We start from the raw sequence: 25,779 nt of genomic DNA, 5'->3' as shown, positions 1-25,779 counted from the left end.
TCCATAAGGATGGCCTTTTTTTTGGTGGTCTTGCTGAAGCAGCGTCAAACTGTAATTGGGAATAGAGCAGGCCAACACCATTCATACCCCAGTGAATTTAAGGAACCAGATTATTGGTCTCCTGTTTGCTGGTGCCTTGACAGCAGGCAGCTCTGCTCATATGGGTTGAGGGTGTTCCACTGGATATTTAGAGATTTGAGAATTCTCATCTCTTTCTTGCACAGTGTTTTGTATTTGTGGATTGTCGTCCAAGTTTATGTGCAATTTCATTGATAGTTTGGATTGGTAGCAAGCTTGATCTAGTTAGGTTTGGTATCAGTATTTAAGTTAAGCCTAAGTAACTAATATCTTGTGTCACTAGGTGTTTGTTAATGCACCTACATATTATTGTCTAGGTGTGGTGCTGTACAGAGAACAATACTAGCCAATGTAATTGTCTTAAAGCCTAGCTTGATATCAAGTTTTCCCATGATGCAGTGCATTGCCCCCCCTCGCTTCTAATGTGATCTGCTTGTTTTCCAGCTAATGATATTAACTAGATGATTAGTGCTCAAGGAGAAAGTGAGGACTGCAGATGCTGGAGATCAGAGCTGAAAATGTGTTGCTGGAAAAGCACAGCAGGTCAGGCAGCATCCAAGGAGCAGGAGAATTGACATTTCGGGCATGAGGGCATGTTACCTTGAGGAATGCAGCAGTTAACTGCCAAGCCTCTGCCTGTCAGACTGCATTTCCCAACCAATTAGCACATTCCCCTTGTATAGTGTAATGTTTTTATTCATTTCATGGGATGTGGGCATAACTACCTAGGGCAGCTAGCAGTGATTGTCCATCCCTAATTGCCCAGGGGGCAGCTAAGAGTCAACCCCACTGCTGTGTCTGGAGTCACATATAGGCCAGACCAGTTAGGGATGGCAGATTTCCTTCCCTAAAGGACATTAGTGAATCAGATGAGTTTTTCCCTGACAATCAGCAATGACCTCATGGTTGCTATTAGAATCGAGTTTCCAGATTATCATTGAATTCAAATTCTGCCATCTGTTGTGGCAGGATACATACCCAGGTCCCAGAATATTGCATGTGTCTCTGGATTAATAGCCTGTTCATAATACTAATAGGCCATTGCTTACCTCTTTTTCTTTGTTGTTTTCCCTTTGTTTAGTATCAATTGTGAATTGTGTTGAAGAGTGAAAGATGTTCCTTTTTTTGGGCAACATTCAAGTTCTGTACTACCAAAGATGAATTGCAGTGATTGACATTGAAATGAGACCCTGATGGCTTTTTGCAGGATCCTTTGCTAAATTCTTGATGTTTTTCACATAACTTATACTTTTAGGTGCTCTCCTAAATGACAAGAAACTGAAATTAATGAAATTTGAGGACTTAAATTGTTCTAACTGTCAATAAGGTTGAAATTTTTGAACTTGTATGGTAATGAGTGAGCAATTTGCTTTTTGGTGTTTGAGAAATATAAAATTACATTGGTTTACTTCAAATGTCTGTATACCAGTATGGACTTGAGAGTCAAATTAGTTTTCTTTCATGTTGTTTTGAGTACTCATCAGTGCAGACTCTTTGTCACCTTTATGTTTCTTCATGAACTTGTAGAATTGATTTACTGAAAGATTGGCTAATGATTAGAAAGCAGACTTCTGTAGTTACTATATATCTGAAATTTAAAAAATGATGGAAATAGTCACCGGGATAGGCAGCACTCATGGAGGGGCATACATTAGTTCTTTCTCTCAGCACAGATGCTGCATGAACTGTTGAGTATTTTATGTTCTTGTTTCAGGAGTTTGGTTGTGTATCTTGCCTGCTGTATGTACTTTGAAGTTTCACTGATCTGGGTAAACTTGATTTATGATTTATTCTGTCATCCTCTACACTATCTGCCCTGATTAGTCACTGTCGGATGCATTCCATCAATGGGTTTCCTTTTATGTCTTTGTATTATAGTTCTGAACTTTGCTTCCTGTTCTGGGCATTTCAAGACCATAAGACCTAGGAGCAGAAGAAGTCTATTTAGCCCATTGAGTCTGCTCTACCATTTGAGATCATGATTGATCTGATGATACTCAGCTCCAATTTTCTACCCTTATTCGTATAAACCTGTGATTCCCTTAATGCTTAAAAAATCTGTCTCTTGGCCCTTGAATATACTTAAGGAGAATTCCAATGATTCACTGGCCTCTGAGAAGAAATTCCAACACTTTACTCATCAAATATAAAGGCTCAGTTACATAAATGCCAAGGAAGAACAACCACTGGAGACACCTTGAAAGGCGAGATTGGACGTTATTGCATTTTCCCTTCCTGTTGCAGACTGGCTTGATAGATGTGGTGCCACTTTTGTAACTGGTTTATTTGCCTGTTAAGTTAGAGGCTTTGATTGTTACCATTATCGTAACTGAAGACATGGAGTTGCCACATTTAGTACAAGTCTTTGGGGGAAGAGGAATGAATTGTGTCTTTAAGTGGAGTCCAGTCACTGGTTAGATAACGTGAAGTTCTGTGCTTGATCTTTGAATTATTTGTACTTCATCAGATTCTAGTTTAATGATTCTGTATTTCATAATGGAGCCTTAAAACTAGAGGGGGTCAATTTAGAACAGAAATGAAAAGACCATTCTTCAGCCAGAGTGGTGGGCCTGTGGAATTCATTGCCACGGAGTGCAGTGGAAACCGGGACGTTAAATGTTTTCAAGGCAGGGATTGATAAATTCTTGATTTTACAAGGAATTAAGGGCTACGGGGAATGTGTGTTCAGGTAGAGTTCAGGCCCATCAACTATGATCAAATGGCAGAGTGGGCTTGATGGGCTGAATGGCCTTCCTTCCACTCCTTTGTCTTATGGGCTCAGCAAAGCGATTTGTAGTCAGTTTTAGCTGGCCAAACTGAGTTCTCTTATCTCTGTGTGGAATTTTGAATAGAATCTGAGGATCATCAAATCAGAATGGTTCTCCTTATCACTCATTTGTACGTAGATTACAGAATGATAAACTGTTGCAGCACAAAAGTGGACCATTTAGCCTGTTGTCTATGCAGCGATGAGTTAATAACTTTAAAACTGAAAGACACGGTGTAATAAATTGGCCCTTTTAACAAACAAGGATGTGGAAGGGAGTACGTAGAAGTGAGAACTGTGAACCCCTATCTTTGCTCTTCGTTGAAATGAGCTGGTATAGGAACACATTCACTACCCTTGGTTTTTCTTTCAACTCTTGGGTGGAAAGTTGTGCGTTAGAACAAACTTATGTATTGTATGCTCCATTTCTGTCTCTGTTCCTTTCTCTGTTGCATTTCTGACTAGATGAATAGTGATTGCTGGCAATTCTGACTGAAGGGTTTCTCTCTTGTTTCCTCCTTTCTCTTAAAAGGATTATCTCTTAAAATTTTCCTTCCGCGTATCGCCCAATTCTATAAGTGGATGCCAGCAGTGGTTGAACAAAATCCTGTTTTGACAATTTATTAATTCCTGCATTTAAAAATGAAAACTAAATGTGGAATTTGAGACCATCTAAAGTTTGTGACGCTAGTCTTTCATTATCAATTCTGTTTAGTTTGTCCTTGTATGTTTTTTTTGTGACCAGTTTTTCCACTGACTTAAGACTTGCAATGGTTGAGGTTTAATCATAGAACTATTTTTTTTTCTTCTTGTTCCCCCACAACCTCCCATTTCTTGGCCCAGTACAGAAAGCCCCAAAAGTTAGGTGGGCCAGACCACACAGCTTAGTTTCTCACAGGTTGGTGCAAGTTTTTCTCATGAGGCAGTGACAGTTACATCCTCTGGTTTTTTGGAACTTTGATCTGGGCTGGCTATAAATGACTAGACTATTCCTGAAAATCTACAAGCTTTGACCAGTAGATCATGCTTTTCTTTTAAAAAAAATTAATGGAAGCAGACAAACTAGTTTCATTTCAGTCTGTGTTAAAGCGAGTGCCACACTGCAAAGACTCGCAGTAAAATTTTAAAATACGAACGAGGAGCACCATGCATGTGGTGAGATTGTTTTGTGACCATAATTCCTGCTTTATTTGAATAAAACCTTTTTGTGTGCTTGCAACAAAATGGTACGACCTTGATTTGACCTGATATCACACTCTTGTGATGCAAAGGTTGATTTAATCAGGAATGGTTTCTGAATTCAGGAGAATATATTTGGTCTGTATCTGCTGTGTGAATTACTTGTGTTGTTTTCCCTCCTAGTCCTGTGCTTTGATACATAAAAGGCGAGTTTATGTTTTCTTTCACTACTTGCCAGTTTCAATCTCCCTTTTTCTCCATAGTGCAATGAGCAATGGGAATAAGACCTATTTTCACAGTTGGAATGGGATAATATGTAAATGTTGTTGTGCAAGATGTTGACTATAGGTAGAGTAGGTTGGGTTGAGAAGGCTTCCTGAGTCAATTTGATGTCCTCTGTATAGTGTCTAGACTATGTAGCCTTTAGTTAACCCTGGACTCAATTTAATGGTTTCCTTTCCTCCATAACTCCAAGCACAGTCTAGCAAAGAACCTACTGCGTTAGATGATGACCTCCTGAAAACCAGAATCTACAAACAAAGAAGACCATTTCAGTTAGTTTTTACATTCATGTATTTTGAAAATTCCCCAGATCCCTTCAGCAGTTTGATTCCAAGAATTTTTAATCTCCCTAATCAGAGCATGAAGAGCTTCCTTATGTCCGGCCTAAACTTGCCCTTTATTGGTTTGAATGATTGTTTATTTCTCCTTTATTTTATTGCTCTGCTTCTTTCTAGATCTATCCTTTCTGTATTAAATTGTCTTCCATGTGAGTGCCTTTTCTCGTGGTTAAAAAGCTCAGTAATTGCCCATTGTTGTCATTCCATCGGATATGTTGCTATTATCTGTTTAAAAAAAAGCTTTTTTTTTATTCTTGCGATGGCTTCAATCACTAATTGTATTGATTTAACAGCTTTCAATACATGAGCTACAATGGTCATAGAAGGAAACTGATGGCTGCTGAATCCGGCTGAAAGTGTGATAGCCTGTGCAAAAGCTGACACCTTTTGGAGGAGCAGTAATCATATTGGTGTGACAGCTATTTAGTTTGTGGCAAGGCCAGAATATATAATGTCAAAAATGCATCACCATAGTTTAGCATGATATGTTTTTAAAGTCAGAGAATTGCAAAAATCACTATTTGTCTGATCTTCAATTTGCGTTGAAGTTCCAAGATTGTTGTAGAAGGAAGGGAAAGAAATGATACCAGATGATTGTTTCTTCTCTGTATACTTCCAGATTCCCATAAGTCCAGTAAAAGTGAAGAGAAACACAAACCTAAAGAGCACAAACACAAGGAGCACAAGTCAAAAGATCGAGACAAGGATCGTGAGAAATCCAAGCACAGCTCCTCCAGTTCCAAGAATCATAGCAACAGGTAATGTTGATCATTTTGTGCATTTTTCCTTTCAGTCTATTGTGAAGTAGTACTTGTTTGTGGACCTGAATTGAAATTCTAGTGTGACATGTTTGAGTCAACACTTGCCTCACTTTGGTAATGTATTGAAAGACCTAGAAATAAGTTGACTGAGAGTATAGAGGTGTCTCATGGGTACTGTTTTCCTCCCCAGAATTGGAATGTTCAACTTGTTGCATTGCATAGAATATTCCAAATTGATGCACAACCGCGCTTACATGTATCTTTAAGGCACCATTGCTTCTTGAGTGACCAACAGCTTTGTTTCTTTTGAGCGTAAATTGGCTCGTTTGGTGGCTACCCACAGTACTGTCATTGGCAAGTGACACTTGCACCTTATTTTCCTCTCCTTCCTGTCTCTCATGTCAGTGCCTGACCAAAGTTATAGAAGAGGCCATTTGGCCAAATGGCCAGTGTTAACTTTGTATGGTGTCAACAAATATCTGCAGAATGTAAGCTATAAGAATTGCTGTTAGTCTGATTTTTGTCTTTGTTCAATAATGACATCATTGCTCTCTGGTTTGTGTTGTCTTGTGTTTTTTCTTTGTTTCCTTCCTGCTTTAAGGGCAGCTGGGAGTAATAATGCTTCCACTGCCAATTTGGCACATGGTACAGAATAGGATTCATCAGGCTTCTATATTGCTTAAGCAACAGGTCAGTGCCTTATTAAATGGAAGACACTTTGCCATCAGTGTGTTTACAAGTAATGAGAAGAAATTTGCTTTGAGGATTGAAAATCTTTAGAACACTCCAGAGTGTTGTGGCAGTAGGGCACTGAATATTTTTATTTGGCAGATTAATTCTCTCGTCAAAGGTTATGAGGGGTAGATGAGAAAGTAATATTGAAAACACAGTTACATCAGCTGCAATCCTGTTTGAATGATGCAGTGTGTTTGAGGGGCTGAGTGGTCTACTCTTAATTTGTATGTTTGTATACGATGGAGTTGAGGGAAAAGATGAGGAAGGAGTAATTTTGAAGGGCAGAAGTTTGTTCCTCAACATCTGAAAAGAAATGCGCAGAAAACTCAATCCAAGCATTGAATATATTTTCTTTGAATGTTGGAATGCCATTTTGAGATCTCAGCCAGTTTTGTCTTCCCTGAACTAATAACTATTAACATATAAGGATCCTTGAATGACGATTTAACAAAAAAAATGGTGCCTGGCTTTTTTTTTGTTTTCGAACACTATCTAAAGTTACAATCATACATTTTGTGAACTGGCAGTTGAATAGGTCATGGTTGTGATGGCCTCCCCAGTTGAATAGGTAATTGCATGCCTACGTGAATTTGCAAAGAAATAGCAATGTGGAGTATGACAATTTGAAATATGCTTTGTAGTTACACTCCGACACATTGGTTTGTGACTTACAAGATAACTATTGATTAACTATTTACATGCTTTCAGATGTGTACCTTCTTACTGCCAAAGATTGGCAAAGGGTTTATGGTTCGGGGGAAAATTTGTGTATTGTTTGGAATTTGGCAGAGAGTGCCCGTGTAACTTCCACCATTTAGTTTGGGTGGAAAGTTTCTATAATGCTCTAAACCTAGAAATCCTATATGAAATGCACACACATTTCAAAAGTGTTTCTTTTTGTTTGGGGGTAGTGGCTTAGAATTAAACCAATTGCAAGCTGTGTTCTAGTCAGGGAAATGAAAAAAAGTGGTAATTTTAAAATGCTTTCTGTAGACCAAACTGTTGCCTTAAACTCTTCATAGAAGGAAATGAGGGTGGAGGAAATACGTGCAAGAAGCTTATGAAATTCTTTGATACTAAGATATTCAGATTTAACTGCATTTGCCATATCTCCTCTTCTGCCAGACCAACTGATCAAACCAATTTTTTAATGGTTTTCCTTGCTACTCCTGACCTTTTTTGTCTTTCTCTTTCTCTATTATCTCTTCCGTCCACTTCCCAAGTCAATCCATGAGACCCATCCTCTGCTCACTCGATCCTATTGTCACTTAAACCACTGACACCCTAACATTTACCTCTGATCCCCATCCTGGCAATATTGTTAATGGTTCTGTTTCTCCAGGTGTTGTCCCTTTCTTGTCTTTTAGATCCTCTGTCTTCACCTCTCAATTCCTTGACAATATTTTACCCATCTCTTTTTTTAAAAAAAATTCTTCTAAATGCTGCTTCAATCTGTACCCATCTTGCCCATAACACTCTCGTTGGAATCCCTCTCGTTATTCTGTTACAGCACTGAGCTTGGTCATCTCCAAACTCTCAAATATCATTTTATGTAAATTGCGAGGAGCATAGTCTGGAACTTCAAAAGGACATAAGACAAGTTATTGGAGTAGGTTCGTAAGCCGTACAATGCAAACAGAGTGAGTATCAACATTTTGGCAGGTAGAATGTAGAGCAGCAATTTAAAATAGAGTACAATTTGAAGGGGATGCAGAATCTGAGGGTTCTAGCTATATATGTGCGCAAGTCATTAAACAGGACAGTTGAGAACAGTTAATTAAGCATACGATATTCTGGGCTTTATCAATAGGGCATAGAGAGCGAGAGGGGAAAGTGAGGACTGCAGATGCTGGAGATCAGAGCTGAAAATGTGTTGCTGGAAAAGCGCAGCTGGTCAGGCAGCATCCAAGGAGCAGGAGAATCGACGTTTCGGGCATGAGCCCTTCTTCAGGAATGAGGAAAGTGTGTCCAGCAGGCTAAGATAAAAGGTAGGGAGGAGGGACTTGGGGGAGGGGCGTTGGAAATGCGATAGGTGGAAGGAGGTCAAGGTGAGAGTGATAGGCCGGAGTGGGGGCGGAGAGGTCAGGAAGAAGATTGCAGGTTAGGAAGGCGGTGCTGAGTTCGAGGGATTTGACTGAGACAAGGTGGGGGGAGGGGAAATGAGGAAACTGGAGAAATCTGAGTTCATCCCTTGTGGTTGGAGGGTTCCTAGGCGGAAGATGAGGCGCTCTTCCTCCAACCGTCGTGTTGCTATGGTCTGGCGATGGAGGAGTCCAAGGACCTGCATGTCCTTGGTGGAGTGGGAGGGGGAGTTGAAGTGTTGAGCTACGGGGTGGTTGGGTTGGTTGGTGAAGATTGTAAATGAGAGAGCATAGATTTTTTTTTTAGTAAAAGAAGCAAAATGGGCATGAAGAAAACGTTTGCATGATTAGGATCTGGAGTGCTTGAAGGCAGGTTCAAAATGGAGTTACATTCATCCTTTTCAGATGACCGTGTGCAGAGTTAAAGGCAGGAGAGTGGAACTCAGTGGTAGCGATGATTTGGAGAGCTTGCAGGTTTAATGAACTAAATGACTTTTCTGTGTTGTGACAAGTAAACATGCCCTCCTCATCCATCTCAACCCATACTGCCTTTGTGGGTGATCATGGCAGGCTCCTCCCCTTCCAGCATCATCCAGCTGGATGAGGCTAATCTTCTTCTGTCTTGTTGCCAGAGTATTATTTACAACTTCATCTATTCCTGTGCATTCTTTCAGTCCATTTCTGTTTCTCATCCACATGCTGCCACTTAGTGACGCCTTCTGAAGAACAGCATTAGTTTTCACATGCATTCTTCTAGCTCTGTCTGGCATCGTTCCTCTCCTGACCCATCCACTTTTGCTGAATTATCAGAATCTTTATCCAGCATCCAGTACTGGATAAACAGAAATTATCTTCTATTATCAATAGGAAGCTCTGTTTCTTTTGATCCCAAGACTAAACTAGATTCTCTAGCTGTTGGCTCCATGGCGGTGTCTGGAGCTAAACTAAACTGTTCACAACTTTCATGTTTATTTGATGAGTTTCCAACCACACGTTCATTCTATCATTAAGGTTTGATTGAAATATAGGAGATGCTGAAAGGTCTTGACAGGCTAGATATGGAGAAGATATGTCTTATAGGTGAATCTTGAAGCAGGGATCAATTTTTTTTAAAAGAAACATACAAAAATTGCTCACTTAAAACTTCTTTCTTATATATATGGTCTTTGGATATTTTTAAGGTCGAAGTGGGTAGATTCTAAATTTGCAACTGGGTGATATCAGGACTAGGCAGAAATATTGGTTTGAGGTTACAATCTGATTGACTGTTATCTTACTGAATGGGAGAGCAGGCTCAAAGCCAGTGGGCTACTTCTTCCTAATCCATATTCATGTGTACCTGTTTATCTCTGAAGAATTGCCTGTCTTTGTCCCTACATCAGTCTATCTGCTGACCATCCCTCATTTGAAGCCTTTTTCATACTTGAATATTTCCGAAGTGTTGGCTGGTCTGTTGCATTTGATCCTCTAAATTTGAGATAGGCCACAGGCAGAGTTATGACTGAGGTGCACAAAGTCCCTTTTGCCTATCATCCTGGTTTTTTCTACTCTCTATTTGGTTTCTTATCAAGCTATTCCTCCATTTTAGAATACTCAATTTTGTCAAATCCCTCTGGCCATTCCCCTCCATATCTCTGTAATCTTCTGCTCCACAGCCCTCTGATATCTGTGCTTCTGATTCTGCCCTGTTGAGCATTCCTGATTTGTTTGTTGTTGTTGGGTTTGTTTTTGCTTCACTATCAGTTGCCTTCTCTCCAGATGCCAATCTGGAATCTCTACGTTTTCCATGTTTGGTTTGATCATCTGCCGTAACCCTGTGTGATGCTCATTTCATTTTGTGATGCTCCGGGGAAGCACCTTGAGATGTTGTATTATGCTAAAATGCTCAATAACTAACTATAAGATAGTTGTTTATGCTGAAGTTAGACCAGTTGGCCCCACTGCACATTTTTGCAGTTGTAGTTATAATGGCCTATAATCTGAAAGTCTGATAATCCAGTTGCAGCAAATGATTCCCAAAGCTGCTAAGTTCTCCTGATGACTAGCTGAAAGATGCTGCCTATGGGGAGAAACTGCACTTAATATTTTGTGTAAGTGCGTTCTAAGCAATGCCTGTAACTTGTCTCTTGTCTCCTGTGCACATCAATAGTCAGCATTTCTAAGCAATTTAAATCCACTTGTTGTTTTACCCCTGTTTTTTGTGTACATATTATGGCCTGAATTTGATCGTCAAAACTCTTGATGGTCTAATTGTTAAAACATCAGCTCACTGCAGAGTCATGAATTATTCTCCTCTGATTTCCGGTACATGCCAGGTCTTATCAGGGTATGCTTTTGTGGGCACACTGACAGCTCTGTTACTTCATATGGGCCACACATCATGTTAGTGAATGCCCACCAGCTATTTAGCATGTGAGCAGGAAAGCCAAGTGTAATCCTATCTGCAGTTGATCACTGTGGTGGGGGTTATTGCTGCTTTTTCTTAATCCTGTCATTCACAAACACCAAGTAAATTGAAATAGCTCTACTGCTGATGAGATGCGTTAACACAGCACAAACTGGGAATTGAGTCTGTAGTTCTTGTCAGCATGCTATCCCCCTCAGAACACTGAAATCAACAGCAGCCTATGTTTGAAGTGTCTTAGTGTTTGTTGTTTTTCTGTCAGAGAATACTTGGTACCAGGAAGTCCTAACTTTGAAATTTATACTGTCATTCATTCTCAAGCATTCGTAATGGTCCTTGGAAAGTCACAAAGCTTTCCCCTTGAGGTGAATGTACTACCTTTAGATTTATAATGATCCCAGTTGCACCAATATCCTCTTGACAGCAAAGGAAACTCCATTTATTACACCATTTGGGTTGTGTGAAGAGCTGTATGCACATTTCCTTTCAAACTGGCTAATTGAGAGAGTGATACGTATCCAGAGTTCAGACAGTTAACTTGATTGTAATGTGAAATTAATAAAGCTAATACTCATTGTAGCTTGCATCATTACTAAAGTGTTTTGGTGATTGGCAAAGAAGGCTTTGGAATATCAGTTATCCTGACAGGAAAAAAAACGGTGACTGCAAAATAGAGACTGAGAAACTGATTGAAATTTACTTCTTGTGTGTGTGTGTGTGGAGTTCCGGTTGAGGCTCCCTGACTGTGTGCTGTGTAGAAATGCAATTGTTAACATCGATTATTCGGACTATGGTATTGGGGTTGCAGTTTTAAGAAACCGCAGTTCTTAAATTCTGTCTAGGAAGAGGATGTGGTATACTGGGAAATAATAGTTTTGTTTTATGGGTGAATAAACCACTTTATGCCTTGGGTAAGGGGTTAAATTGTGCATAGACTGAGTTTGTAATTTCATGAATGAAAATGGTTACAGAATAATCTAATTATGGTGTTTGAGATGATTAAAAGAAATTGACGGAGGTCAAAAAAATTGTTTTCTCTGGGGGCAAACCTTAAAATTAGAGTAGTATTGTTCATGTGTGCTGTCATAAGGAACATCAGAATATAGGAGCCAGAATAGGCATTTGGCCTGTTAAGTCTGCTTTACCATTCAACCAGAGCATGGCTAATCCTCTGTCAGAAACCATTCAAAGTGAAATCAGGAATCTCTTCTGCCTAAAAGCTGAATATTTTGTAAATAGAGACAAATCAACAAGCTTTTTACGAAAAATATTGGAAAGGGTGGGTCAGGCTGCATCTGGAAAGAAGTGGAGTTAACTTTTCAAGTAGATTACGTTCATCACAGCTGAATATTGATGGGAGTTCTGAGCCAGTGGAAAGCATGCATGAAAAACAGTACAAGTCTTTGATACAGTGGAGGTTAGGGAAGAAAGATTTCATGATGCAACAACTATAATGAAGAAACAAAAGATTATGTCTGAAGGAGGCATTAAATTCTACTTTTAAAACTGAATGCAACGTTTAAATGGGAAGGAGAGAAACATAATGAACACTGACCCAGCAAAAGGAAAGAAAGAACACCTGGAACAAGATGGAGGCAGGGGTTATAATCTAAAATTGTTATATACCATGTTGAGTCCATAAGTAGGTTAATGATCAGTAAGATCACTGAATAGAATAGCAAACACTGAATAGAAAGGTCAGTATGTGAGCAAGATGAAGTATTAAAATAATGTGTGACCCCACACTTTAGGTGGTACTTGTAATCTTAGCAGAATTGTTGCACAATGCTGGCACCTCTCTGCTTGGCCTCCCCAATGCTCAGACCATGCTGAGCATTCATACAGACCTTGCTCCTTTTTCTTATTTCAGATTTTACAGCATCTATAATATTTTTGTATTTATTAACTGTAAAATGTATTTGTTTGGCAAGAGTATTAAGGGTAATATGTTACCATCCTGTGGTGTTGATATTTGCTATAGATCTGCCCCTCAATCTCAAGGTTTAGTAGAACTAGCTGGGATGGAATATTCTCTTCATCTTTCTATAGAAAGGCTAAGAGGTGTTAGATTTTACAATTGGACATTGATTCAGGTCTTCTTAAAATGTGTCCCAGAGTTCTTAAGAAATTAACTTCCTTACTTCACTATGGTTTTCAATTTGCAAAGACTTCATTGTATTATTTTCTCAACGTTTATGACGGAGAGGCAGGCAATAAGTGGAGTAGCCCCAATAATGACTCAGTTTGCTAGTCTCTAGCTTATGTAGTGGCTGGATCCACTTTGAAAGGTTTAAGGTAGCAGGTTCCCAACATGGATGTTCAAATTCAGCTTCCTGTTCTCTCCCTCAGCCTTCAAAGCATGTATGTGTTTGATTGTAATTTGGTACCATGACCAAATCTGTACTGGTTGGAGAGAGCGAGACTCTAGTGGTTTATCCTGTAGTTTGCTCACAATCCAAATTTCCCCCTTGTACATTTAATATCGTTCTTTAAAAAAAACTTGTCTAACTTCTTCCAAGGTTTGAATAGTAGCAAACTAGTTGCCTCAGTAAGGGAAGTACTTCACTGTGATTGCTTCATTAGCTGGATAGCTCTGAGCTTTGTTGTGGACTAACTTACCTCTCTCTCCTAAACTTGAATAGCTTGCTGACTAGGTAAAAACAATTACTGCAGATACTGAAAATCAAATACTGGATTAGTGGTGCTGGAAGAGCACAGCAGTTCAGGCAGCATCCAACGAGCAGCGAAATCAACGTTTGATGAAGGGCTTTTGCCCGAAACGTTGATTTCGCTGCTCGTTGGATGCTGCCTGAACTGCTGTGCTCTTCCAGCACCACTAATCCAGCTTGCTGACTATATACAGTCTGTTGTTATTCTTGTAAAATGGCCACTTGGATGAGGTATGAAAAGATGGCAGTGCCTAAGAAACAGGCCAGCTATTGCTTGTGTAATCAGAAAAGTTCTTTCAACAATTTTATCAGGTTAACACAACAAAATTAGAAGTATAATGTATTTATTGAATGATGGGTATTTTAAAATCCATACCTTTTCCTTAAGTAGAGGAAGCGATGATGTTTCTCACTGTGGTGACCTCTTTTATTTCTTATGTAGTGCGACTCGGATTAAAAATAAAGCAGGTTGAATACTGTTTAAACAGAGTATGCCATATGGTGTGTTAAAGTCCTTGATTTACTCAGGAAGTGAGGCATCCCTGATAGCTTGGATGGAAATATTCTGTATTCTTTAAATATATCCAATGTATAAGAAACGTTTCTTAATTTCCAAAGTCCTCTGTATGACTTGATTTGATCAGTGATAGGAATCCATGAATGTTCCTTCTCATGCAGCTCATCTCTAAGGTAATTTTGAATGAAGTATTATTCATTCCAGAAGGAAGTTAGCTCAGAAGTGCAAATAGTGCGCAAGGCCAACTTGCCTGCCGTCATGTCGAAACTAAACTATTTGAGTTTTGTCTGTTTATTTGTCAACTGAGTTGAGACCGCTACTACTTCTGATCCTCCCATATAACTGTTGGCACCAAGTGCTGAAAACAGATTTACCAAACACCCAATTGTTATTTCGGTATACTCTTTCAATTAAACTGATCTAAAGTCAGCTTTACTAGAAGTGATGGTGGGGTGGTGGTGTGGGGGCAGTGGTGTGTTGTGAAAAGTGAAGGGTTACCGTGGGGGTAGGGTTGTAGTTTGATTGCTCTGACTTGATTGACGGATACTTCCTTGGGCTGAATGGAAAATAACACTTTTCATTTTCACTTTTCACTGATTAATTCTTTTAGGCTTGTTGAAAATTTGGTATGGCATTTGAGCTTTGCTTCTCCTAGACTTCAAATAACGAATACTGTAAAAAGCTGGGCCAGTAAGCTGTGGACTCTGCTCCTAATTTTTTGTTGGTGTTGTTTAGTAATAACTGAAAACTGGATATCTGTCAGAATAATGAAGTGAAAGGTGTTTTCTGCTGTTGCATTTCAAATAACAATCTTCATTTTTATAAAAGTTTATTTCTTTTTCATCTATTATATCCTTCTTCAGCTCCACTTAAAAGTACAGCCAAGAGTGTAGGCAGGTATGCTGATGTAGATGTGCTAATTTTAGCTCCACATTGGCTCATTATGCAATGAGAAGATGGTATAATTTCATCAGTGATTCATTTGTATCCATCATGTAGCCCACACTACAGTATTTCTCTGCTTACTCTTTGGCATGCTACTTTTAGGAAAGGCATTTGGTGGTACAGTAATACTTCAGGTGAAGTAAGGAGATGGCAATGGGCATAGAATGGAAGATTGCTGAACCCCACCGAGTACTCTCTGTTTCTCTACACAGTCTTTGATATCCAGTCAATAAGTATTTGTTCTTTGTTTTGCGATACTAAGTATGTGCTGATTCTCTGGTATCTAAAGTTCTTATATCAATATATTGTATGCAGTTGTATCTGGACTTGTGATTCTTTTTCCTCAGCTGCATCTGCTAGTTTCGATGACCTACACAGATGCCATTGCTTTGCAGGCTTGTGAAAATGTGGTTCCAAGCATCTGTTGTCGAATTATTCAAACTGAATAAAGATACATTCACATCAGTAATTCATTTCTTGTATCAAGCAGTGAACAGCAGAACACTTGTCCAAATTTGTACTGAATGTTTAACGTTTTGCCATGTATAATTTGAATATGTGAATAGATTCTAGAATTGCACCCTGTGAGACATTGCTACTAGCTTTGAATAATTGGGAGAGATTGTCCCTGGCTCTAATTTTGTTCCACTCCCCTTCTAATCACTTTTTAATCCAATTTACAACTGCGTTCGGTTTATTCCATCTTCATTCTTAATCTTGTTTCCTGTATCTTGGCTCTATCAGTGGTTTGGGTGAATATCCCCATATCATTGCATTGTCCTTTTCATTATTTCTATGTTGAGATAATTAACTCATCTTATTGAAAGACTCCTATGACTAACTTTTAAACTGCTGTTGTCTATATCAGTTCTGTTGTCTTTTCATGTTGCTGAACAGAGACCTTGGGGTGCAGGTTCATAATTCCCTGAAAGTGGAGTTGCAGGACGACAATAGTAAAGTGGGCATTTGGTATGCTTGCCTTTATTGGTCAGAACACTGAGTATGGGAGGTCATGTAGTGGCTGTGCAGGCCATTGGTTCGGCCACTTGTAGAATACTGCATTCAATTCTGGTCCCCTTGCTACAGGAAAAAAATTGTTAAACTTGAAAGGGTTCAGAAAAGACTTACAAGGACATTTCCAGGGTTGGAGGGTTTGAACTATAGGGAGAGGCTGAATAGGCTGGGGCTATTTTCCCTGAAGCATCTGAGGCTGAAGGGTGACCTTTTATAGACGTTTATAAAATCATGATGAGCATGGACGTGATAAATAGGCAAGGTCTTTTCCCCAGAGTGGAGGAGCCCAAAATTAGAGGGCATTGATTTAAGGTGAGAGGGGAAAGCTTTTAAAAGGAATCTAATGGGCAATCTTTTCATGCAATGGGTGGTGCGTGTATGGAATGAGCTGCCAGAGGAGGTAATGGAGGCTGATATAATTCCAACATTTAAAAGACATCTGGATAGGTACATGAATAAGAAGGGTTGAGGGATGTGGATTAAATTTGTGGCAAAAGAGAATAGATTAGTTTAGGATATCTCGTCAGCATGAATGAGTTGGACCAAAGAGTCTGTTTCTGTGCTGTACAACTCTGTGACTAAATGGATAGTGCATTGACTAATGTTCAAACTTTGAGCATACCTCCGCTATCATTGGAACCCTAACCAATAATTGCTTTGCCATCTCACGTTTATGATTTCTTCTCCACCTCTCCACCCCATCGCTGGATTTTTCATGTGCCCCATTATTCTCCTCCTCCAACTTAACTGTATTCACAAAGGAAATTTCTTTCACCTGAAGGATAGCAATCTGAAATACATGCTGCCAGGCCTGTTGAGTATTTTTAGCACTGCTTTGAGTTCTTATTTTCCAGAATCTCTTTTACTTTTCTTTTAATTTTTCCTCTTTTAATTTCCTATTCCATTTGATTTTTGCCAATGGTACTTATTCCACACTTGTTTTTTGTTTTTTCAAAAAAACATCAATTTTTGCTCGATTTTTAAGATTTCTTTCAAGTGCAGCAGTGCATCTGGTGAACAGCAGGTGCTAAAGGTTCAATGGGGATCAATGAGTATGGTTTTCTAATCTGAGTACTCATTTGCAGTTTTTCTCCCTCATGACAATGTTACAGATTGTCCCACTTGTCCTACTTACTCTCCTTTGAAAATTAACTCTACCCAGTGTTTGGCTGTGCTTCTAAATAAACCTTTCATTTATATAGCACCCTTTATATCCACCAGACAGCTCTGAAGTTGTTTTAGAGCCATGATAATCCAAGCAGCTAAATTTACTTGCAACAAGTACCCTCTTTTGTATCCATTGAGCAGGCTGATGGGATGCTCATGTTGGGGTGAAATGTTACACTGTGTACATACAATAGTACAGCGTTACCTCAGTACTTCATGGGGAATGTCAGCCATAACTTTTTGTGAACTGCAACTTGAACTTGGAATTTTGAAACTGTAGTGGTGAAAGGGTAACCAACTGAGCCAAATGGTATTGCTAGCTAACCTCCTCAAACAGGCCATAGAAATCCAAATTCATAAAAATATTTAGGCCAAATCATATCAAAATATCAAATGATGTCAGTAAGGTAAATGTGGTTTGCTACTGGAGAACAGAATCAAAATATGAATGTCAGCTAGGAAAACGTAACCTTGAAAAGGATGGCTTAATTCTTTAATCATGTGAATAAATATTTAGAACAACCTTAACGGACAGAATGCTAAAGGTGAGAACATTGATTCTGCTGAAATGAGGATGTCCGATAAGATAGTTGAAATTAAAGGAGTGCTAGTTTTTATCAGCTGAAAGGTTTCCTTATTGCCAGCATTTTTATAGTGTCTTTTTAAGGTTTCGGGACCTAACCAGTTTTTTTTCTTTCTGGATGTAAGTTTGATAGGCAATCTTTTATGACAGTTATGTGGATTCTGGGAGGGTAGTGGAATGTCAATGAGACACTGTTTTCATAGTTTGGACTCTTGGCAACAAGCTGACTGAGTTGGCAACAAAATAGTCTGCCAACGAGGCTGAAATCTTAGATGAATTTGTGAAATGGGAATAATGGCACCCAGCCTGAGATCACTGCTGAAACGTTGAGGCCACCTTTGTTGGTGCAAAGTTAACAAGACAGTCTGCCTATATTACCTTTTTTCTGGCTAGGGCTTGCGTGCTTTAACCCATTCAGAGTTTGATTTTAAACTCACATGCTGCAACCACTTTTCAATCTTGCAGTGAAGTTCTTTATAAAACCAGTATCTTCTGTAGATTATTGTCTTTGATGAAATTTTGGGGGCAACAAAAAAAATACTTTGATCAGTTAATTTACATATCTTTGAATTCGGGTACTTAGCAGTGAGGCATTGCCTTGTGTGAAACTTCTCAGCAGCATGCCGAGTGAGTATTAGGTATCCTTTTTTGAAAGCTTGGTTCAGTATTTGAACTTTTAAACATCAATGAATTTTGACTAAGCGGGTCTTTATGATGCTGATATCAGCCACACCATTTACAATTAGACCATTTTTAATTGAGATGAGGACAAAGGTTCAAGAAATGCTGAATGCCAAAGAAAGCTTTTCTGTTTTTTTTTCTCTTCTCCTCCCCTTTCTCTTCCCCCACCCCCCCTTCACATTTTTCCTCACCTTCCCTATTACCCCACTGCCAATGGTCTAGTTATTTCCAGCCTTATGAATTTGGTTGCATACTCATTTCAATAATGAGTTTTTCACTCTACCTCTAATGGTGTGAATTGCTACCGCTGCATTGTACAATTCTTGAATCATTCATGAAAGAGATTAAGTATTATTCAACAGTTGCTGCAGAACCACACAGGTTTGGGTAACTAAAAAATTAAATCAGTGTCACGAACAGTTCAGTTGCCTGTTCTCTTGACTGGGGAAAGTCTATTTTGAAAAGATTTTAATTTGTTTTTTTTTTGTTCCGGTTGTGTTCATGAGTGTCCAACATTAAGCAACCTCTGTTAAATGCATTAGATCTGGCATTCTATCAATAATCTAGTAAATCACCTCTTGCATTGAGTGAAAATTTACACCAGTGACTCCAAGAGATCCTTGTGGACCCCTGCTAACAACTAAAAACCAGACCCCTAATCTAATCCAATCCACTTGTTAACAAGCGCTGCGCTGTTGGACAGTTTTAACTTTTTTTTAACCTATCCAGTGCAGCTGCCTTGAATTCTATTCTAGTAGTTCTTGGAGGTAAGTGCAATGAGTAAACCAATATCTTGGTACTCATTAGTGGCGAAGGTGACTTTCTTTTTGAATTGCTGCAGATCATATGGCACTGAGTGGGGTATTGGACAATGTCTGATTTGAAGAATTTTTAATTCTCTGATCCAATTTGGAATAATTTAGTTTGGAGCAATTGACTCTGGGTGTGTACTCGCTCCAAGTTTCGATGAGACCCATAATGTTGAGAGCCCTGGATAAAGCCCACGTGGAGAAGCTGATTCCACTATAGGAGAGTAGGACCAGAGGGCATGGTCTCAGTGTGAAGGGATGACCCCTTTAGAGCAGAGATGAGGATGTATTTCATCAGGCAGTGTTGTGAATCTTTGGAAGGGGATCAAGGGTTAGAATCCCTACAGTGTGGAAATAGGCCCTTCGACCCAACAAGTCTACAACAACCCTCTGAAGAGTAACCCACTCAGACCCATTCCCCCACTGTATATTTTGCCTAATGCACCCAACCTACACATCCCTGAACACTGGCAGTTTAGCATGATCAATTCACCTAACCTGCACATCTTTGCATTGTGGGAGGACACTGGAGGAAACTCAGACGTGGGGAGAATGTGTCAACTCCACACACAGTCATCTGAGTCTGGGAATTGAACCCAGGTCCCTGGTGCTGTGAGGCATCAATACTAACCACTGAGCCACCATAGGGCGAAAGCGGAGAAACACGAATCATGATGTGCTGAATTGCCTACTTCTCTCCTATCTTATGGGAAGGATGGTATTTCCATGCCCCTGTTGCCTTATTACGGCATGGTAATGGTTATAGCGATGCTGCTGAGTAAGCATTGGGGAAAGTGGAGTGGTATATATGGTAGGTTATATACTTTAGCAACATCAAGGTACAGTTGTGTTTTTATAATTGTATATGTTTGTTTTATCTCAAGTTGAATCTTGTGGAAATGAGCAAATATGTGGACTTTGACAATTTTGTTTCTCCAAGAAGTAGCATATTGATGCTGGGTTATATTCCCAGGTACCTGCTGACTGAGCTGAGTTAATCCTGAATTTATGCTGCTATCATTGACCCACTAAAAAATTATGACTGCTGTTCTCTTAAGCAGTTCTCCACGTGGACTGCAGCAGCTTATCTGGGCCACAAAGCAATGTAACATGGAGCTGAAATGCCAATTGTGGCTAACGTGATTAAATAGCTGGGTGTACTGCAGTAACAGAAATGGTTATTCAGCTTGTTGAGACACTTGCACCATTCCGAGCCCATGCCTTTGCTTCCTCTCCCTTCATACCTCTTAAAATAAAATTTGATATAGCATCAGTTGCTGTTGTAGATTAGTATTCTAAACTTTTTTACTATTCAGTGGATATCTATTCTATCTGTTCTATCCTAACTTCATTTCTGAAAGCTGTGCTCTCTTCTTCAGGCTCTGTCCACTCCATTTGCTCCGCTTGATCATTTGAGCGCTTCAACTAAGTCTACCCCAACCCTTTTTTTTAAAACTGAAAGTATTACAACACTAGTTTGTTTAATCCCTTGTTATTTTGTTTTAGCCCTGGTAGAGCAGTTAATGTGAATCCCTCCAAGGCCAGTATATTCCTTCATGCAATGCTGAGACCCCCTAACAGTCTTTTGCCATTGTGATCCAGGGGCTCTCTTGTGATGTTTGTTTGAGGAGTAAACTTGGGATAATTCCCTAGCACTTTCTCAGAATAGTGGTAGGGGACCTCTTACATCCACCTGAGCAGGGAGGCGCAACTCAGATGCACAGTGTGTTCCTAATGGCATTTTTGATTATATGTATCCTTTCCGAGAGCTATGGGGTACAGTCACTCTTTAGTGGAGGAGAAGAGGTAGAAAGTTGTTAGAAGCAATGCACCTTCTATAACTTGCAGATCTTTTGTGAGGTTTTTATCTGTCACAGGCTTCTCTCTCTTGCAGTGAGCACAAAGATTCTTCGGAGAAGAAACACAAAGATAAGGAAAGGGAAAAAGACAAAGTAAAACATAGAGATGGGAGCTCTGACAAACACAAACATAAGGACAAGGAGAAAAGGAAGGAGGAGAAGGTATTGAAATTGGCGGTAGCTGGCTATCAGCCAATTATATTTATTTCAGCTACTCTTTTTTTCTATACTTTTTATTTGAAGTTAAACTCCCCAGTCTTCCAGTCACACATCTGTCCATGATAATAATAATAGCAGTATCATTATGAAGAGACACTCTGACACTTGCTACCCTCTGTCATTAGGATATGTGATTCTTGTGCAGAGTGAGAACAGACATTGCACCTTTAAATCTGGGCATCCATAAGGAACTGTGGGTTATCAACTACCATGTTCCACCAATTTTTGTCCTCCAGATATGGCAAATACCTGACATAGGCCTCACATTTAAATTAGAGGATTAAACAGAGGGTAATGAGGAGTCTCTGAGAGCTTTCCAGGGCAGCATCAGCCCATATTAAAAAATGAGGTGCCACTCTAGCTAGGATGAGCAGCAATTCCACAACTGATAGGTCAGATCAAAGTTCTACCGTACTGCCACATCCCATCATCAATAGTGAGCAATTAAAACCAGTAACAAAATGAGGATCCCTAAACTTCCCCCACCTTCAGTGATGAAGAAGTTTGGCACAAATCCAAAATATGATGCTAAGAAAGTTGGAAGCTAGAAGTGCCATGTGGGTGCCCCATTATGGCAGCCTCCCAAACTCTCCAAGTTCAGTTCTTTGCATGTGATGTGATGTCCAGGCACCACTGCCAGTGCATGCAATTTTATAGCTGCGCATTGAAGGCTTGTGCTCCAAATGAGCTTTGCATCTTGCCTCTATGTTCCAGTCCACTTGCATTTTGGTATTTAAGCACCAAGACTGAAAGGTGCCCAGTCCACAAAAAGTAGAACGAGTCCAAACTGGCAAATCATTGCTCAGTCAGTCAACTCTCCATTATCAACCAAGTGCCGGAAGGCAATCATTACTGGTGTTAAGTGGCACTTGCTTAGTAATAATCTAGAATCTTTGCCTAATATTCTAGGCACATCTGTTCTAATCCCTCTGAGAAATGGTGAAAATTTGAATTCAATTAAAAATCTAGAATAAAATACTAACTCTGACCATATATGCACTATTGATTTGTTGTAAGAATCCATCTAGTTTACTAATGTTTTTGGGAAGTAAATCTGTTATCGTAGCCTGATCTGGCCTGTGTGAAATTTCTGATCCATAGCAATGTGAATCATAGAATCCTGACAGTGTGGAAGCTGGCCATTAGACCTATTGAGGCCACGCCAACCCTCCGAACATCCCACCCAGTCCCACCCCCTAACCTGTTCCTCTAACCCTGCATTTCCCATGGCTAATCCACCTAGCCTGCACACTTTGGACACTATGAGCAAGCTTAACATGTACCACTAACCTGTAGATCTTTGGACTGGAGCATCTGGAGAAAACCCATGCAGTGGCATGTGCAAACTCTACATAGAGTCGCATGATGGTGGAATCAAACCCAGGTCTGTGGTGCTGTGAGGTAGCAGTGTGACCCACTGAGCCACCGTGCTACCCCTTGGGCAATTGGAGAAATGATAAATGCTAGCCTAGCCATCCCATGAACAAATCCAAAAACAAAACTGCGTATTGGAAATTTTGTTCATCAAGACCTCCAACCATGTTATAGCCTTGAGCCATGTGGATGAAAACCCCAGGCAGTATTTAAAAATGTGTGTTATCACAGTGTCCTAGAAAAGTTTTTGAATCAATCAAATCATTAGGAAAATCTTCCACAAGTGAATGAATAACTATACGTGGCTTGACGAGTGACAAACCAATGTGCTGCTTTGTCAGTGATAGTATCCAGCTTACAGTGTTGTTGTTGTATAGTCATTTAGTCGAGCGGAGGTGGATGACTCTGGGAAGTACCAACCTCTCATCTGGTTTTGTAGTTTCAGTATTTTTGGTCCAGTCCAGTTTTTAGTCCATGGTGACACTCGATTGTTAATGGGTGAGATTCAATGATGGCAGTGCCATTGATAAAGGGATGCCTGGTAGATACTTTGGTTGGGTCTCATCACTTTAACACATGTAATACAAGTATCACTTGCTTTTTATCAGCCCTTGCTTAATTTTGTCCAGTACTTAGCATATCAGCACAGATGCTTTGCCACCTGAGAAATTGATATCTACCATGAAGGATTGATGGCTGTCATTGTTGGAGACCAATCATCACCTCTCCAAAATGTTGCCATTACTGGAGTTCTTCCGGGTAGTGTCCTACATTCAACCTGCTTCATCGGTGACCATCTTTGTGGTAAAGTCAAAAATGGAAAGTGTTCCATACTGTTAACCATGCTAACAGCCAAGCGTTCTGTACTTGTATGCAGCAAGTTTAGGACAAAATTAGGATGACAAATGATGTTCACAACACATACCAACCACTGATCATTTCCAACCAAGTATCTATATCACCTGTCAACAATTATGATATTGCCATTGTTGAATTTCACCCATCAAAATTCATTGGATCACCACTGATTCAAAACTAGATAGAACCAGCCACAAATATTGACATTACAGACTGGGTGTTTCTGTGGGTCAGTCTTCTCTTGCATTCATTCAGACAAATGGCAATCAGTGCCTGCAACACTAAAGCTTGACCCAATCACAGACAAAGCAGTGTGTCTGATTTAGCACTCCTTCCAGCACCAATTGCAATTTTCCACCCCCTCTACCGTGGTAGCATTATGTTTATCTACGGGATTTATTGCACCAGTCACCAAGGCAACTCAATATCTCCCATTCTGTGATTTGTACCAACTAGAATCCCAGCACCATTAAACTATGCCCCCAACATACAGTCCGCAAGCAACATGTGCGTACTGCAAAAATTAAGGTATCTGATTAGCATTAAGGGATGAATAATAAGTGATGACTTAACGAGTGGCCAAATTCTGTCAGTAATATTTATGAACAATTGCAGTAACCTGTGCACTTTGTAATGGTTTTCTTTCTTTAAAAGGATAAGATCCATTCTTCAAGTAGTGGTTCTGGAGATAGAATAAAGAAGGAGAATGGTTTCACAAGGTAATGATGCCTTTTATCTGTCAGGCATTAGTCATGGGAAAAGTGTTTGGCTTGAGCATTTTGGATTGCATGTTCACTGCTAAATGTGCTTTGCTTAAAGAAGGCAGAAATCCTTGGAAACTCTTTTGAAATAATGAGTGAGTTGCAAAGAGGAACTATTTGCAGTTGATGAGCAATGAAGGGTTAGCAATCTCATTCAACATTGTTTTATTTAATTCCTACTTTTTGAATTCTACCCTTCAAAAATAAGATTGTGTAGTTGAAGAAAGCCTTGTTCCATTTGATAATGGATATGCTCCAAGGATGTCTGAACTGTACATTTTGTTCAAATTTATTCTGGGCTCTCCTGGTTGAGTGCCATATGACTGCCAGTGAATGTCCTGTACTGGAGCCTTCTGGAATTATACTAGGTTAAATGAGATTCCTCTGAATTCCAGTGTTTCATCGCCTACATTTCAGGAACTGCCTGTCATGTTTCTCAAGGGTGGGCTGTTACTTAAGGCAATGGATTCTATCAAATCCAGTACTCAGTTGTACAACAACTGAAAGTTTAAAAAAAATTTTTTTTCTTTACTCCCACTCCTCCTTTAGCCCTCCTCGTATAAAGCAAGAGCCAGACGATGATTATATCCCATCCATTAAAGTGGAAAACAAGCCAATGAAGAGGCCCCGTGAAGATGATGAGTAAGCATTTTCTTCCCCAAGCTCTGCTATTCTTTACAGCAAATGTTATATTTGATAAGCAAGTCGATGTTCGCTGTAAGTAATGAGTAGCCATGAACAATTGTGAAAGCTACTGTGTAGAGTGCTTATGGGTTTTCCCTTTCACGATACTATGTGCAGCCAATGAAATTTGAAGTTAAGTACTGCGTAGAAAATTTAAAAGGGTTATTATAGCTAATGGGGTGGTCAGGAAGGGGAGTCATTGGGAGAAACGTAAAAGCCCCAGTGGGAGGGGATAGAACAGAGCATTTGGTATGATGCTCACTTCATCTGTGTTGGAAGAATATAAGTCACAGTCAGATTGCTATGAAGGAATACAGGTGCAAACCTGAAGAACTTTGTGTGTAGCAATAAATAAGAGGAATGGCTGTTTTTACACACAGGTGGCAAGAAAAAGCAGAGCATGTACACAAGACAAAACATCTGGAGATGAATTACATCTGACCTGATTCTTCACAGTATTTAGAATAGTTGCGCTATGTATAAATTGACACAGTATTTTGGACTATGGTAGTATAATGTAAGCTGCACATTAGAATAAGAATGGTAGCTTTACCCTGCCTAACAAATAGGACACTACATAAACATGTAGGATAGAAATTTCATTTTGTTGCATTGTCACCTTGAGCTTTGTTGATAAGCCTATACTGCAGGCAGTAGTAGCGAAATACAAGTATGGTTCCTAGAATTTAATCTGTCTGTCTGCCTTAGTGTTGATTTCAAACCGAAGAAGATCAAATCAGAAGATGTAAAGAAAGCCAAAAAAAGAAAATCTGAAATGGTAAGGTAACTTGTTTTCTTTATTTCATGGAGAGACAGTGGTGAAGGTGTGGGGGGTGGTGTCAGGTAGCAGAAGAAGATGAAAGCAGAAACATTTCCTTAAAGTGTTGGAAAAGCTTTCACACACAGGTTCTGGTGAATTCTTGCACTTGTGAATGAGATAGTAACTTCAAATCTTGGTTTCTGGTTTGGGATTAAGGAAATGAAGATACTAGTATTGATTAGAGAATAAAATAA

General features: G+C 39.5%; 1 protein-coding gene across 3 annotated transcripts in view; it reads left to right on the top strand.

Moving 5' to 3' along the window:
• Nucleotides 1-25,779, top strand: part of LOC140462899 (DNA topoisomerase 1-like) — a 68,654-nt gene that overhangs the window by 5,348 nt on the left and 37,527 nt on the right. For 2 of the 3 annotated variants that reach the window (XM_072556342.1, XM_072556341.1), the window contains exons 3-7: nt 5,264-5,402; nt 20,905-21,031; nt 23,975-24,039; nt 24,631-24,723; nt 25,474-25,543. In XM_072556342.1, coding sequence (XP_072412443.1) covers nt 5,264-5,402; nt 20,905-21,031; nt 23,975-24,039; nt 24,631-24,723; nt 25,474-25,543 — 494 coding nt within the window. The remainder of the gene's footprint in view (nt 1-5,263; nt 5,403-20,904; nt 21,032-23,974; nt 24,040-24,630; nt 24,724-25,473; nt 25,544-25,779) is intronic. The other variant, XM_072556343.1, reaches the window with a different exon arrangement.

The sequence above is a fragment of the Chiloscyllium punctatum genome, chromosome 37 (genome assembly GCF_047496795.1).
Source record: "Chiloscyllium punctatum isolate Juve2018m chromosome 37, sChiPun1.3, whole genome shotgun sequence".
NCBI classification, from domain to species: Eukaryota; Metazoa; Chordata; class Chondrichthyes; order Orectolobiformes; family Hemiscylliidae; genus Chiloscyllium; species Chiloscyllium punctatum.
Note: the sequence above shows the minus strand (reverse complement) of the source record. Positions and strands in the feature narration are given on the sequence as shown.